Below are 16,832 nucleotides of genomic sequence, written 5' to 3' on the forward strand. Positions count from 1 at the left end.
GCCAAGTCAAGATGTGCCATGCTGATAGACTCTTACCCAAAAAGACTGAGAGCTGTAATAGAATCAAAATATGTTTCAACCAATTATTAGTTTAAGGGTGTACATATTTATGCAACCAGGTTATTGTAATTTTTCAAAACTGTTTCAGTTTGTTTTTCAATTGAATTGTACAGGTTACAGGTCACATTAAAGGTGGAAAAAGTTCTGAAATGATTTATAATGGTCTCATTTTTTTACATCACAAAAACCTGGCATTTTAATAGGGGTGTGTAGACTTTTTATATCCACTGTACATGTTTTAGGTTGAGGTGAATAATGCACAAACCCTTTGTGGTTCTTGGAGCAGAGTGCTGTTAGTCATCTATTTAACCACAAGGTGGCAGTATTTTATTTATCTAAAAACCTTGCTCCCTCTGCAGAGCCGTCATCTGACCTACATCTCTAAACTATCAGGCTGGAATGGAGGAGATGATATTTTAAAAGGGACTGACCGTATAAGAGCTGCTTACTTATTTATTTATCAGCCCAGTGGAAGAAATGCATTTGCCCTTTAGTTCAGTGGCATCATGTTATAGGGGCTGGCACGCACAGCTCTGCCACCAGTCCTCAATAAACATCAGAGCAGTGGGAGGACAAGAGGCGTGCTGAGCTGCAAGAAAGCAGATGGTATTTGCATCTATGACAGATGCCAGACTACTCCCATAATACCAGCGCAGACACAGATTGATACACAAAAGTAGGACCGCAGACCAAATTGCAACCTGTGTTGTTGTTGTGACCCTCTGAAGAATGACCAGATGACAGCTTCAGTGTCTGCTCACATAGCAACAACGTGACCAGCAGGGATCCCTCTCATGGGGTTCAGATCCTGACTGGAGGTCTGTTACTCAGTGTGGTTGACATTGAGATAAGACCAGTGACCTTGCAGATAAACCACAATAACATCTCTGTCTGGTTAATACCATGCAAATGAAGACCTAAGGCAAAGTGATAAGGAGATGTTTGGACAACATATTCTAACTAAGGTGCAGGTTTAGATACCACATACATTGCCTGGTTCCTGTTCCATTGTTTCCATGTCATATATAAATGTGAGAAGCTGTCAAAACCAACAGTAGAATGAGCAAGTGATGACAGAGGCACATCAGGGCACATCACTAAAATAAATAAAGAAACTGTAAATTCTAATAGACAAATGAAAAGAAGGTGACAAGAGAGAGAAAGACAGAGTGGTAAAGCAGAGAAATATCTTATTTTAAAGGAACAGTGTGTAACATTTCAGGGGATCCATTAGCAGAAATGGAATATAATATTTATAGCTATGTTTTCATTAATGTATAATCACCTGAAACTAAAAATCAAGTTGTTTTTTCTACATAGGGTACGGGCAAAAAGTATAGAAGCAAAGAGACGAAACTCCAATTGACAAATGAACAATTGACTTTCACTTCTTGGCAATGTACGTTCTTTGAAGTGGGTCCTCTTCACGGAGTCCGCCATGTTGCTCCGCCATATTTCTACAGTAGCCCAGAACGGACAAACCAAACACTGGCTCTAGAGAGAGCCTTTCATGTTTTTACGTTAACTGAAGGCCACAGTAGTTCCCCGACGCGCTTGTGAAACTGCGGTAACGTGAGACGTAGAGTGCAAAACTTTGGTACTGCCAGCTGCCATCTGACTGCCGTTGCTCCTAAAGTAGTGTTATTATGGTAAGGATGGCCTCTGAGCGAGGCCAACAGCGTTACCACGGTTTTGCACTTGGTGGCTCACATTACTGCAGTCTTGGAAAGGGAGGAGTGAGCGGAGGGGTAAGCTTTATCTATACTTGACTCCGTGGTGCGGGTATCCATAGACAGCGCGCACGCTACAAGCATGCACAGAGGCGTTTATGCTCAGCGCCTTGTTATTTGCAGTATGCTCCGAAACGCCAGGGAGCGTGAAACAAAATAGTCTGTGGATAAGAAAGAAGTCACAAACAAATAATTACCAGAGGAACATTACGTAAATAAAACTATGTACAAAAGAGCAGCTTTATTCTTTAGGAAGTCTGGTACCTGAAGCCTGATCTGTATATATAACGTTTTCCTTGCAGGGGATTTTAATATTCCATATTCCACGAAACCTTTTTTTTTTTTTAGCTTTTTACAAAACGATCTCTCATATTCTTTCACAGCCTGTGGCAAAAAGCCTCTTCTTTCCCCAGAGTGTTCCCCATTTCTTTTGTAAGTATTTAATTACATGTGAGTAGAGATGTCTGTACAGGTGAACCTGCTTGGCCAGTCTTCGCTGGAAGGCAGCCATGTTGAAATGAAAAGCGCAGCACGTGCAGTAGTTTAAAAAAAAAACACAGAAGTGCACGACCAAGCGCCGCGACAACTTACGGAGCCTTCGCGCATGACGCAAAAGCGGCGGGTTTACATCATTTTATGGCGCATGCACCTTGTGCCGGCGTCACTACGGTGACCATAAATCCACCTGTACTGAGTTGGTTGCAATCTGCAACCACACCACTAAATGTCACTAAATCCTACACACTGAACCTTCAAGTAAGGAATTATTGATTTATTTATTTTTCTAAATAAATATACTGTATTCAGTATATTATTATTATTTTTGCAATAAAGCCAGCATGACAAAGTTACCCTTTTTAACATTAGGCTTTGAACACCCTGCTCAGTTTTCATGACTGATGGGCTGCTATACCATTTGTTCTCTATGGGGATCCCCCTGCCACTACAGCAGCAGTGTGTCAGCACAGCTGAGCTCTGAGTCCTGTAGTAGTAAACTATAGTATTGATTGTTTTGAGTTTTTCTCACAGCCTCACAGTCTTTAATGCCAGCCAAAGCAAATGGATCAGCCTTGAAAAAGTCTAATGGTCTATATTCTCTTTATTGATGTTTTGGTCTATTTCTAGTACAGTTAACAACACTAGATATTACGATACGATAATACGATAATACTTTATTGTCAATTTGTTTTGCATTGCAGCAGCTCCATTTGCAACATCACAGAAAGGACAAAGACAAGAAACAAGGATACGTACATTTAAACATTACAATCACAGAAGACGATATTCAGGGCCCTTCAACGTACATTTGATCTGGGATTAGGCTCCATATTTAGTTTTAGGATTGACTGATGTACAAAAGAATGCTTCAGTCTAACCTTATTAGATCATGGAACCCTGTATTACCATATGTTTTATGTTAAAGTTTACATGATGTCCAGTAGGTTTAGAAAATGTGATGACCCTTGTGCATGGGAAATCCTTTTTTTTTTGCAATAAAGCATATCTTAAAAAGTATATTTTTGAAATAACTAAATTTAAGAGACTAATAATAACAATAACAGACTATTTTTATTTTTAAATTTATGATTTTTAAATTTAAGTTTCAGTCTTTTCTTCAAGGCAGTAAAATGGTCTGATAAAACTATTCCAAAGTGTCTGAAATGTGAAATGTGAAGGTGATGTTATAGGTTACATAATCTTCCAATGTTTTGACCCATCACTGAGTGCATTACATGTTATAGTTAGCTCTGTATTTTTCCTTAACCTGATAGTTCATGGGGCTACAGTATGATGCTACAAGCAGCTTTCAAAAACTATGATTGATGACCGAATCAATACATGTCCTTGTGGGTCCATGTGATATGTTGCTGCTGTGCCCCCTGGTCGCTTCGTGCAGCTTATTTGGAGGCATTAAATCAGGACAGGAGGGGGGACGTGTCCATCTCTGGTCCTCCCCTACCGCCCGTCACCATGACAACAGCCGTGGATGGTGATGGTTGGGGAGCTGGAGGAGGGATGGAGGAGAGAGGGAGGAGGAGGAGGGAGCATGCGGAGCTGAGACAGGACAGGTGTTGCTGGTTGTTTGCGCAGAGATCGTTTGGCAGGATGGGAGCTGCGAGAACACCTACGCAACCTCACCATAGTTTCCCATGTATCCTGCAATCCTGCTTCTCCTAACGCGGAATTCAATTAACGCTGAAAACCGACTGAACGTCGCAATGGTGCACCACTCGGGCTCCATCCAGTCCTTCAAGCAGCAGAAAGGTTGGTCGCTAATGTCGAGGGGGAATGATGATGTTGTGTTTGAGCTCAAGTGGGATGTGTGGACTTTTTCTCCTCCAGTTAAATAGTTTGTGATGTTAAACGGTACTCAGAGGAGATTTCTACTTGCTGAGAGTGTGACGCAGAGTTGGGGGTATTTCATCCTCCTCCTCCTCTTCCTCCTCCTGGGATGAAGACTGTTTATGAACCTCTCATAGAGTTTATGTTACATGGACCTAGGTCATTTTTTTTACATACATGGACATGGTTCCAATTAAAGTACTAATAAGTAACGCCTTAAATATGATAGCATTTATCAGGTTTTTAAATTTATTATTTAAACCTTGTTTGTTATAATACAGTGGATGGTTGCAGTCAATTCTGCTATTTTTGTTAAGCATACAGTGCATAGATCCAATTAAAGTACTAATAAGTAACGCCTTAAATATGATTGCATTTATCAGTTTTTTTTATTATTTAAACCTTGTTTGTTATAATACAGTGGATGGTCACAGTCAATGCTGCTGACATATAGTAGTACATAAGTAAAAATGCTCTGATTCCAGCTTCTTAAATGTGAATATTTTCTGATTTATTAACTCCTATATGACAGTAAACTGAATATCTTTGAGTTGTGGACAAAACAAGACATCTGAGGACGTCATTTTGGGTTTCGGGAAACACTGATCGACATTTTTCCACCATTTAATAAACCAAACAACTAATCGTTTCATGGAGAAAATAATCAACAGATTAATTAACAAGGAAAATAATTGTTAGTTGCAGCTCTATACTGCTGCACATATAAGACATGACCTTTCTTCACAAACAAGCACTGCAGATCTCGGAAAGGTTGTTTTCGTATCGTTTGAACTTGCAGTGATTTGAACTGGAATCTGCTTAAACATCCACAGGCACATAAATAAATATAACTCCACCTGTATATATAATTTAGTCTTTATAATACTCTTATACAACATATTTTTATACAATATTTCATCAGTATGCAACTTATATTTAACCCTTATTCATCAGAAAATAACACATGTCAATCCTTTGCACCTTAACTGCAATCTGTACATATATGTGTCTATATATACACCACATACAGTATATCCTCATTTGTATATATTGTCATAATACGCACTTACTAGTTTGCACTCGGGTTAGATGCAAAACTGCATTTTGTTGTACTTGTATATACAGTATGTGCAATGACAATAAAGTTGAATCTAATCTAATAAGTAGTAATACATTATAATATTGTGCATGTGCTTTGAGGACAGATACAAATCCGTTCAAGACGCAGAATAGTTTGTGCTAAAGGTGAAGTAGCTTGCCAAGGATTGCTGCACTCAGGCTTTAACAGTAATTAAAAAAAAAATGATTTGAGGCTGTTAAAAGTTCCTGTCATTCAGTCAACATCTCCACTCAGCAAGTTATTGAAAAAGCAATATGAGAGACATCAGACTCCAGTTCATGCTGGTGTCCATTTGGACACCGACAATAACCAGATTCCGTACGATAATTGGTCTCCACACACTGGAGCAAATTTCTTCAGATCTATAAATAAATATCAAGTCATCCATCTCCAGCTTGATTACACTCCTGCGCCAGTATTGATTTTAAACCCTAAGTAGGGCTTTTTAGTGATTCTTTAATACTTTGTGTTAATAATTCATATGCTGGCTGTCTAAATTTAGAGAAAAATGTCTTGTTTTCATGCTGACACACTCATAAACAGGGAGCAGTGACCTGTTTCTGTTGAGGTAGCTGGCTGAGGAGGATGAAAGGGTTTCTCCTCTGGCTTCTGATGAGAGGAGGCTGAAATCTCATGAGTGAGGGATGCCCTGCTGAAGAGGGTTGTAGCTTATCTGCTGTAGCTTGTATCTCTTTGCTGCTTTTGAGTGTGAAAACAAAGAAAAATAGGGAAAAGCAGGTTATTTATACTGACAAGAAACCCTTTTTGTCTTCTACCATGACCTACATGCACAATATGGACGGGACCATGCACATTAGTCGTATGAATTGTGCTCCAAACAGTAATTACGTCTTTCTATATAGCTTCTGAACCACTTCCTGGCTTCAGTCCAGCCAACAGGAAACGCAACATGATATCAGATTTATGTTAAAATCTGACTAGGACCCTGAAGGCCCACTCAATATTTCAGCGACTGCTAAGTGCACCATTAAATTGAAGGCAGAGGGGCTGAATGTTGGCTCACAAAGTCCTGCTAAAGCAAAATTCTGAAATTATATAGCACTTCCTCAAACACAATCAGCGACTCACAGTGAGAGCGTTTAAATCCTTTGAGCTAAATGTGGCTTTGTGTTTCTTTACACAGGAGGTGAAAAATGTGTAGTGTTGCTGGAGCCAAGAGCTTTATTGCTTTATTGGTAAAGTCTGAAAATGTATTCTAAATCAACTGGTAGCTACGACTAGGTGGTTTATATGGGAGTTAAATCTTTCTCCGTTTCCCATAAAAGGCTCTCTGCTGAGCTGCAGGTGAGAAAACATATTTGGTTGAAGACTAAACACAAACAGTTAGAAAAGAGGCTGATTATAAGGATGATAAATGGCCTTTTTTTTCTTCCTGCCTTGATAAAAAATATCACTCAGTTGAAAAACTCAGTTGAAACAGTAAAAACCATAAAAAGCAGCTCCATTTAGACTTCAAGACAAAAATGACTCACACCCATCTGATATTACTTTCCAGGATTTGAGTGAATTTCTTTGGCAGACTGATCATAAACTTGTTATTGAAACTTATTGACACACTGAATATCTGCCAGAAAGTATTTGCATTCAGCATATGGAGAGATTTAAATATAACCTGGTTCTACAACTGAATACTTAAGTCTTTAGCAAAGTTTTGTCTCATGTTTCTACATGTAGGATTATTATTCTAGAGCTACGAACGATTATTTTCATTGTTGGTTAAACTGTCCATTCGATTAATTGATTAGTTGTTTGGTCTATAAAATGTCAGAAAATGGTTAAAAATGTCGATCAGTGTTTCCCAAAGCCCAAGACGACGTCCTCAAATGTCTTGTTTTGTCCACAACTCAATGATATTCAGAATTTAGACCTTTTTTTTTTCTTAAAAAATTACTCAAACCGATTAATTATCAAAATAGTTGACGATAAGTTTAATAGTTGGCAACTAATTGATTAATCGTTGCAGCTCTACAATGATTAATTATGTAGTCAATTGAAAAGAAAATGTCCAGTAAACAATTTTGATAATCATTTAAGTCATTTTCAAGCAAAAGTGCCAAACATTTCATGATTCGAGGTTCTTCGTTTTACATGATAGTAAATTGAATTTTGACTGTTGGTTGGACCAAACAAAGACATTTTAATGATGTCATATTGTGCTGTAGGATATTGTGATGGGCATTTTTCACTGTTTTCTGGTGTATTATAGACCAAACGATTAATTGACTTGTCGAGAAAATAATTGGAAGATGGATTAATAATGAAAATAATCATTAGTTGCAGCCCTACAGTATATTATTATCCTGCACTGTGGGAGGAGCAGGAATCACCAGAGGCTCCACGATACGATATTATCACGATATTTAAAGGTCCAGTCTGTAGGATCTGGCAGTGTAAAGCGGTGAGGTTGCAGATTGCAAACAACCGAAACCTCTCCTGTGTGCTAAGCGTGTCAAGAGCTACAGTGGCTGACGTGAAAACGCAAATGACCCTCTCTAGAGCAAGTTGTAAGAATAGCGTAGGTCAATTGGAGCAGAGCCAGTGCATAGTGTGTGTGTGTGTGTGTGTGTGTGTGTGTGTGTGTGTATGTGTATGTGAGTACGTGGAAAGTGAGTGCTGAAGCAAGAGAGAGAGAGTGGCGGCGACGGGAACGAGTAAGTAGCGGCGTTATCGACTCCGGCCCAAGCAGGAAAAGTTAACAGAGTTTGGTTTGTCCGCTCTGGGCTACTGTATAAACATGGCGGACTCTGTGGAGAGAGAACCCGCTCCCTATGTAAATATAAACGACTCATTCTAAGGTAACGAAAACACATTGACTTTTATTTTCAGGTGATTACACACTAAAGAAAACATCCTTATTAAGATTATATTCCATTTCTGCCAATAGATCCCCTAAATGTTACACACTGGTCTTTTAAGTCACGATACGATCTTATTGCGATTTTAAACATTTTACGATGCTGAGTATTGCGATACGATACATTGTGATTTATTACCTTTTTTCAACTGCAAATTATGCAGTCTGTCAACATCTGTTTCATCTAATAAGATACAGTTTTCACTCTGCTCATTTCAGAGTTTTCAAACACATATCTTGAGGTCAGAGGTCAAGGGACCCCTTTGTCATGCCAGTTTTTCCTTGCCAAAATTTAGCCTACGCATTGAGCATTATTTAGCATTCTATCCGACAAGCTAACATGACATGGTTGGTACCAATCGATTCCTTAGGTATTTCTAGTTTAATTTGATACCAGTATCTTCTTCTAGCTTTAAAACTGAGCCCGCTACAACCTCTAAAAGACAGAATATGGGCCGTCGGATTGTTAAGAGGTTAATAGTTTACTGTATATAATAAAAGATCGATACTTGACGTTCGTGTATCGATACAATATTGCCACGCAAAGTATCGCGATACTATGCTGTACTGACTTTTTTCCCCCCAGCCCTACTGCGCTGTCATAAGTAGTATTTACATTACTATCAATCAACATCACTTATAGTTTCCAAATAATCAATGCATATCAAGCTCAGATTCCTCACGGAAACAGTTTAGTGATTTATCTCTTTATTTTAAAGAAAAGTGTGTGCGTGTTGTGTTTGTTGGTTCACTGGTTGCTGAAGGACTGCGAGTCGTGCCCTCTGTTAGACTACACCACGTTTTAACTTGTGTGCATATACAGCAAATGTGTGTTAAATTGTGTGTGTTCATGTGTAAACCTTTGGTTGCACAGTCCTAAGCAGGCCACCTGTCCTCTTATGCAAGCAGGCAGATGGTTTGGTAGATACAGACATTAATTTCAGGGCAGATTTAGGGAGAGCACATACATACAGTATCATCTGTGAGTTAAACAGGCTGCTATAGAATATTAGTTGATCCATTCTGTGTAAATTGTAGCCTTCCAGATTAACAAAGATTTTACAGAATTACAGAACAAAGAGGCTGTTTTGTTCTGCATGTGAGCTTCAACACTTTCACAGTCTTTAAATAGTCAGCGGCTCTTTTGTTGCTAGGTTATAAGAACAATACAGGCAGAAGTTCTGCTGAAATTATCGTACAGTTTAATGCAAAACACACTGATTCTGGTGGAACTAAAATGTTCTGCTGTGACCTTTATGCTTGCTGGAGATGGTGTAGTTTATTCCCTCGTGAGGTGTGTACTCAGGGACACAGCAGAGGCTTTGCGGAAAATCCTGTGACGTAGCAGAAATCACAAGCAATCAGGGGACATAAGAAGATAGTGTGACGTTAAAGGATGGGGGGAATATAGAGATTGATTGAGAGAGAAGGAAGATGTTTAATCTGCTCAAATGATGCAGCCCAGAGGTTGTTGCCAGGATTGTATAATAAGGTCCTGACCCGTTTAAACCGGGAGTGAAACCGTGCCAGCTGCTCTGAGGTGTGTTCATGGCCAGGCTGTCAGGCTCAGCTGCACGTGATCCACAGACAACAACTACACTGTCTGTGCGGAGCAAATTATAAGCTGTTTTAGACTGTTTTTACTTTGATATTAAAGTTTAGTTTTCGGTTGATCAGTGTCCAAAAATCATAATCACATCCACTGATTCATGTTGTAAACCTAAATCATGAAAATGTCCAAACGGGTGAATAGTTTTATAGTCACATGGTCAGCTCTTGGAATGATATGCTTCATGTATGGATCACATATAAGTTTCAGGTCCAGTCAATACACTGCATCCATTAGCTACAATATAAAGTATGTCAGCATTTAAGACAATAGCTTGTGTAGCAAAGTCAATAATTTACACTGTATCAGATTTCACATTTACCACATCATATCAATAATTCAAAAAAACAACAACAATACAATGAACATAACACAATAAAAGAGGGGAGATATAAATATTGATATATATAAATGTATTTTTAATGGATTAAGGATTAAAATTAAGAGAATGCTAAACTTAAAAGATATGTCTTAAGATTTCTTTTAAAGGTAGTTATTGATTGTGATGCCCTCAGCTCTTCTTGCAGGCTATTCCAGATGTGAGGTCAATAAACACTAAAAGCCGCCTCCCCGCAGGTCTTTGTCCTCACGCAGGGAACAACTAAAAGGCCAGTGTCAGAGGACTTGAGTGATCTAGAGGGAGCAAACATCAAGAGCACATCTGATAAGTATTCAGGTGCTACTCCATTGAGTGATTTGAACACCAATAAAAGGATCTTAAAATCTATTCTAAAACTGACCAATGAAGGGACTTCAGGGCAGGACAGGTGACACACATCACAAACGACATGGGAGAACTCACATTTTATTATCACATCAAACATTGAAACGTTAACATTTGAAAATGAAGTCATACAGTATGTAGCAATGCTTGTGAATTATTCTGATTGAATGCATTTTATTTGTAGAAAAATTTGCCCTGGGGCAGTCTCTGTCTCCTTTGATGCTCTGTGGCTTTCAAAATGAAATGTGTTAGTGACTCCTCGTTGTGGGGCATTACAGAGAGTACTGGTACTTTATTTCTCCCTGTTCTAAATGGAAAAGCAAATTATACTTAATGTTCTCCGTGAAATCTGTAGCTACAAACCTGCAGTCGCAGCATTAGTGGTGCTGCAGTTATTCTGTTGATACTGTGATGGTTATCGACTGTAGCGTTAAAAATACCTTTACTTTTAAAAGGCTTTTCAATATACATTTTTTATTTAGCTCACTGGGTGAGGAATTTTTCTTTTTTTGTGACACTCAGCACGACTTTCAACAACGTATTTTTCTTGCTTTTTCCTACAAATGTCCAGCAACACGTGACGCACGTGTCAATTTTCACTCCAGTCTTTTCAAAATAAAACGACTTGGTTAGGTTTAGGAAAAGATCGTGGTTTGGGTTTAAATAACAACAGAAGTGCCGTAACTTGGAAGTATGGAAGTTACGTGACAAATAAATCAACTTTGACTTCTGGTTTCACACGGGACACGAACTTTCCTGGGGGAAAGTCCCGTGTGTTTTGTCCCACCTATCCACCCTGACCTCCTCCCTAAGTGGCATTCGCCGCTCTCTACACTTCCTGGTTCACAATGGATTACATACGAATTGATTTTGTGCTGACCATCACAAAAAAATGTTTTAAATTCGTGTCTATGTACACGAATCGATACATTAAATTTTGTGACAAATATATTAGCGCACTAAATTTTATTGCTGAGCTCTTACAGACATTTAAATGAAAAACAATCGATTGTTTTATTTTTTATAAAAAGAATAAATATTTAGAGGGAATTTCAAAATAAAGGCGTATCTCAAAGATGATGATATGTATTGATATTTTCACTTTGCTTCGATGATATTGGATCACTGATCTTTGAATTGATATATTGATCCAGATCAATGTATCGTTACACCCCTACCAGTCCAAGTTAGTTTTTGTCAGATGAACATGTGTGAACAAAAGTGTTTGAATTTCAACATTTTGTGTTTTGTTTCCGACATTTCATGCGATCACTCATCATTTCATACTCATATTTGGTCAGCAAGAATTATCGTTGTGCCTCGAGTGCTCAGCATGTAACATCAGAAATGAGCTGAATATTCAGTAGCTGCTAATGATATCGTTTCTAAGTTCCTCGTTTGAACTCGGCTCAGTCTCTCTCTCTGTTCTTTGATATGGTGCCAGTCGAAGGTTGAAACACACTCTAATTGCTTAGAGAAGGTTTCTGAAGGAGAGGCTGTCGGCCTCGCCTCAGTCCTGCCTCCATGTGATAATTGTTATAAACGTACCGCAGCGGTGTTTTGGACCTCCTTCTCTAAGCCTGTGTGTGTTATTTTTTTCCCTGAAATGCACTCTGTAAGGGGAAGGCAATAATGATGTTTGTTGTGCTTTAAAAAAGGTCCTGATGTAGAATGTTTCTCAGTGAAAGTGCTACGGGCTGAAAATGGATGAATTATTGAAGTTATAGCAGAGGAAACAGAGGCATGATGGGAACCAGCCCACTGACCTGAATTCTCTGTTTGCTACTTTGTGCGACATCCTCGCAGATAAAGTTTCTGCTCAGGTCTCTCGTGGCGCTCGTGGTCAAACGACTGAGAGCAAAAGTAACATTTCTTTTTTTATGGACAGTTTTGTCTCATTTTCACAGCATTGTTTTGCCTCCTCTGATATGCGACAGCTTGTAATTGATCATAAAAAACCTTGACAATTTTTAAATGAAATGTTTGTTCCTCCAGCTGGCTTGGAGTGGATTTGGCGTCAGTGCCATGGAGACACATAGGAATAGAGCTGTGAAACTGCCACGGATGTGCTCACTTTTTATGACAGAAATAATCAAGAGGAGCGTAACAAGCTAATAAAACACCTACGTTTTCTATGTTAGTCACAAGCAGAAACATTTGTAGGCAAGTATACAGTAACAATTGTATACCATGCCCACACGCACATATAGACCCAAAAAAAAAATCCTTTTAATCTCACATCACAAGACCGTCATGGACAAGCTGCACAGGAGAGATCCAAATCCCGGATCACGACCTTCCCTGAATCTCATCCAGCAGCTCCCCCTCAGATGAGCCGGAGTGGGCGTTAGGGAGAGCACACACGGGGATTGTTGTCAAGGCCCCGTGTCGTGATGATGCAAAGAAAACTCTGAGGTGTTTTTCCTCTCGTCACGTCACAGAGAGTGTCCTCTCCCTTGTTTCTTTTTTATTCTTTTTATTCCTCCTGCGTCCCTCGTCCCTCTGCAGGACTCAGTAACAGATTCCCCATACCAACTGGCACGTGTAGTCCATGCACACACACAGGATTAACTTTCTCCTGATAAACCAGCAGTGCACAGAGAGATTAAACACAGGATTTCACATTAGAGGAACCCTTTATATATTTATATAGACTTACACAATGCACCGTCTTCAGAATGTACTGTTGGACAGAGTTCACAGAGGCTGCCTGCATCAGAAAATGAAGCTTTGGAGCGGGCCAATGATCGTCAGATAACCATTATTATATCCATAATATCCACTGAGAGATTTGACCAATGAGTTTTTTTTTCCCTTCATCTACACGTGCTCTGAAATTTCCATGGAAGCAATTTCACTCAACACCAACTCCGTCCAATTTGCTGGTCTATTTTTAAAATTTGAGAGTCCTCCGGGCTCGCCGAGCATCACCCCTACAGGCCCATTAGCTCGCTCTGCTCTGATGTATCATCTCAGACATGTTGTGCCTTGCCGCTGTCTGCTGGGATCATCTAGGGTCCAGTAAATGTACATTTTTTGATATACACAGCAGCCATTCTCTACATATTGATCAGCATAATGGAGAGAAAGTGGGCAAGTTTATTAAATAAGAATGCATCCACTCTTCAGACCAATCCACAGAGACTGTGTGAAACTATGGCACTTTAGGCTTCTGGCCTCTAGATTGGAAGCTCTCTGATTTACCAGCCTGTCATAAAACATGTTGTCGCTGCGTTTGCCGCTGAGAGAAACAAACCGAACCATAAAATCTCTGGTTTCTGAAAAGTCATTGCAGATGTTATTGGTCCAATATGACTCTTTAATAATAGCTCGACAACCTGAAGCTCCGTATTGATTTGAAGTATTGGATTTAATGACTGAAATATGAAAAGCAGCGAAGGGGAACTGAGTGTTTGTACGCTGTTGAAATAATTAAAGCACTGGGAAATCAAGCTTTGTTGTTATCCTGAAGACAGACTTTATGAAATTAACAAATGGATTCATTTAAAGTTTACTCTTGTCATATTTTGTGGTTAGTAATCACATTTTTTTATTTAAAAGACTTTTATTTCTATCTCTTGAGTAGAGTGAAATCCAGCTGCAAGCAGAATTGCACCGATTCAACTATTATCAGGCCATTAAATAGGCGTTATCAGTCGCGATAAGCACCATAGATGTGAGTCATTAGGGGCCTACTACGCCTCCTACGTTATGAAAGTGAAAGTAAAACTAAAAAGCAACATGTTCAAACATGTTCAGTAAAACTGAATGAAATGTTACGTTTTGAACACAAACAAAAAGGCTTCTTCAGGCAACCACCTACAACTTCTTTAGGTTTAGACAATAAAACTACAACTTTTTTAGGTTTAGGCAAAAAAAAAACACTTTGTTAAGTTTAGGGAAAAACATTGTGTTTTGTGTTAAAATAACTATTAACACAAAGACAACTACACGATGTTAGTTTCACACAAGATGTGAACTCCTGAGACATCCCTGTGTTTTGTGTCCCATCCATTGGAGGTCATGGATGATGGAGTTTCACCCTCTATACTACAGCACCTGACTTCCAATTCTGCTCCTGTCATAATTACTATGGTCGCTAGAGGTCGCTGTCATGCTCTTTTATACCTTCTTTCGGTGATCTATCATGTGAATAGATGATAAAATCTACTAGTGGGTGTAGTAGGCTCCTATTGACCCAAGTCTATGGGGCTTATAGTGACCAATAACGCCTATTTTATAGCCTGACAACAGTCTAATCGGCTGAGAATTTAGTTAGCTGTAAAATCATCAAGATTTATACAGTTTCCACTTTCTCAAAAATTCATTATGTAACTTTAAGTACAACTTTCATTCATTTCATATCTGCAGAGGAATTAAGCAGCGTGATGATCAGTGGTTCCCCGGAGCCCTCAAGCTCACGTCTTTAACTGGCTCCCTTCTCACCCAGCAGCGCTGGGAAATCCCACTGGGATCGATGTCATGAGAGTGAGTTATTACGCAGCTCGCTGCGCGGCGGGACCCTAAGGATACAGAGAGTGAATTATCAATGCTGCTGAATGTTTCAGTAAGGTCACTGAGAGAATTCCTCACTGGTGGTGAAACTAAGTCACGTTCCCATTTCAAAGAGAGCGTCCTCGTTTCATGAATGAGCTGCAGAGGCGGAGCTACTGCCTGGTGTGAAGGTCAGGTACAATGACAAAAGGCAATCTCTGGACATTCATTATCATTATTGACCTCTGAGTTTCACTATACAGTTCATCATAACAGTATTGCTGAATTACTCATTCAACAATCTGTCAGCCCCACTATCACCATATTGCTTTTTTAATGCTGAAGTAACCTTGAAAATGACCTCTGCTGGCATTAATAAAACAACAACCTGCTAATGAGAAAGCTATGTAACTGCTTACTGTTATTACTGTATCTCTGTTAGATTGGTTGCAGCACTAGTGGTGCACCATCATGCGGCTTGAGTTGAGGTATTGAGCTGTGTGATGATGGAAGAGGAGTACTGATGGTTTTAATGCACTCCTCTATGAAGGACGGACATCATCACCACTCTAGCCCATAAAATGATGGACCACTTGATGACTGAAGTGATTTCTCCCTCTCTCCCTTTTCTCTACTCACTATATCATAAATGTTTTTCTTACATTTTATTTTTTTTCTTCCTTCCTGCTTACATCTATCTATCTATCTATCTATCTATCTATCTATCTATCTATCAAGAGCAGCAAACGCCACGTAGGGAGGAGGTCGGGTAGATGAGTGGCTCAAAAAACACTGACTTTTGCCCAGGAGATCGGCGTTCGTGTCCCGTGTGAAACCAGAAGTCAACGTTCATTTATCTGTCACGTAACTTTTAAGTAACGCCACTTCTGGAGTTCTTTTAAGACAAACCACGATCTTTTCCTAAACCTAACTAAGTAGTTTTGTTGGCTAAACTTAACCAAGTCGATCTTTTCCTAACTAAGACGAAGCCTAACAAAGTAGTTTTCTTGCCTAAACCTAAGGAAGTTGTTTCCTGTGAAGACGGATGTTTATTTTGAAAAGACTATGCATGTAACAAGTGGAAATTGTCACGTGTTGCTGGACACGTAGGAAAAAAACGAAAAAGGAGGAATAACTTTTTCGTAAGATATCATATGAACAGTTGTATGAGAATATGTTGAAACATACTCCTATTTCAGCAGCTTCAACAAGTGAAATATAACTTAAATGTAGAAAGAAAACTAAAGAAATTGCTTACTAACATTCTTAATTCATTGCCAAAGTGTGCATTACTGAAAATGTAATATATAATGTAGCTACTGTATAAATACATAAATATTAGTGAATGGAGTGCAGCATCAAAGTGCTGTCTCACTTGCATTAGCTAATTGGCCTCAGCTGCTTTAAGAGGTACTCCAGTGATTAAGTGTCTAACTTTCAGAAAGTTGGCGAACTTCAAAGGAATGGTCAAAATTAATGCAGCAGAGGCTGAGACGTCCTGACTATGGGCCAAGCTCCAAAAACACTGGGTCCTAAATTTCCCATAATACAACCCAGCAGTGTTGTACTCAAGAACTCTTTTTGAAGGTCTCGGTTTTGTGTCCGAATCGATCACATTTTTATTCTCGGTCTTTGTCTCAGACAGAGAGGACTCACTAAATTGCCTGTGCATTGTCTGATATATTTTCTAGCATCATTACTGTGATTGCTCATAGAAAGCAAAAGGAAAATTCTCACACATAAAATTCACCTTTTATCAACACTTTTCTCATGGTACACTTAATATACACACATATACAGTATATATAACAATAAAAGAGGTGAATGAAGAGGAATCTTTAATTGTTTTCTGTGGTTGTTTTTATGGGAATGTGGAT

General features: G+C 39.0%; 1 protein-coding gene across 3 annotated transcripts in view; it reads left to right on the top strand.

Moving 5' to 3' along the window:
- The first annotated feature begins 3,790 nt into the window (after nt 1–3,790).
- The window catches only part of ano3 (anoctamin 3), a 44,159-nt gene continuing 31,117 nt past the window's right edge, over nt 3,791–16,832 (top strand). For 2 of the 3 annotated variants that reach the window (XM_037768176.1, XM_037768175.1), the window contains exon 1: nt 3,791–4,055. In XM_037768176.1, the coding sequence (XP_037624104.1) occupies nt 3,941–4,055 (115 nt within the window). In that variant the 5' untranslated portion in view covers nt 3,791–3,940. The remainder of the gene's footprint in view (nt 4,056–16,832) is intronic. The other variant, XM_037768174.1, reaches the window with a different exon arrangement.

Source organism: Sebastes umbrosus, chromosome 4 (genome assembly GCF_015220745.1).
Source record: "Sebastes umbrosus isolate fSebUmb1 chromosome 4, fSebUmb1.pri, whole genome shotgun sequence".
Taxonomy (NCBI): domain Eukaryota; kingdom Metazoa; phylum Chordata; class Actinopteri; order Perciformes; family Sebastidae; genus Sebastes; species Sebastes umbrosus.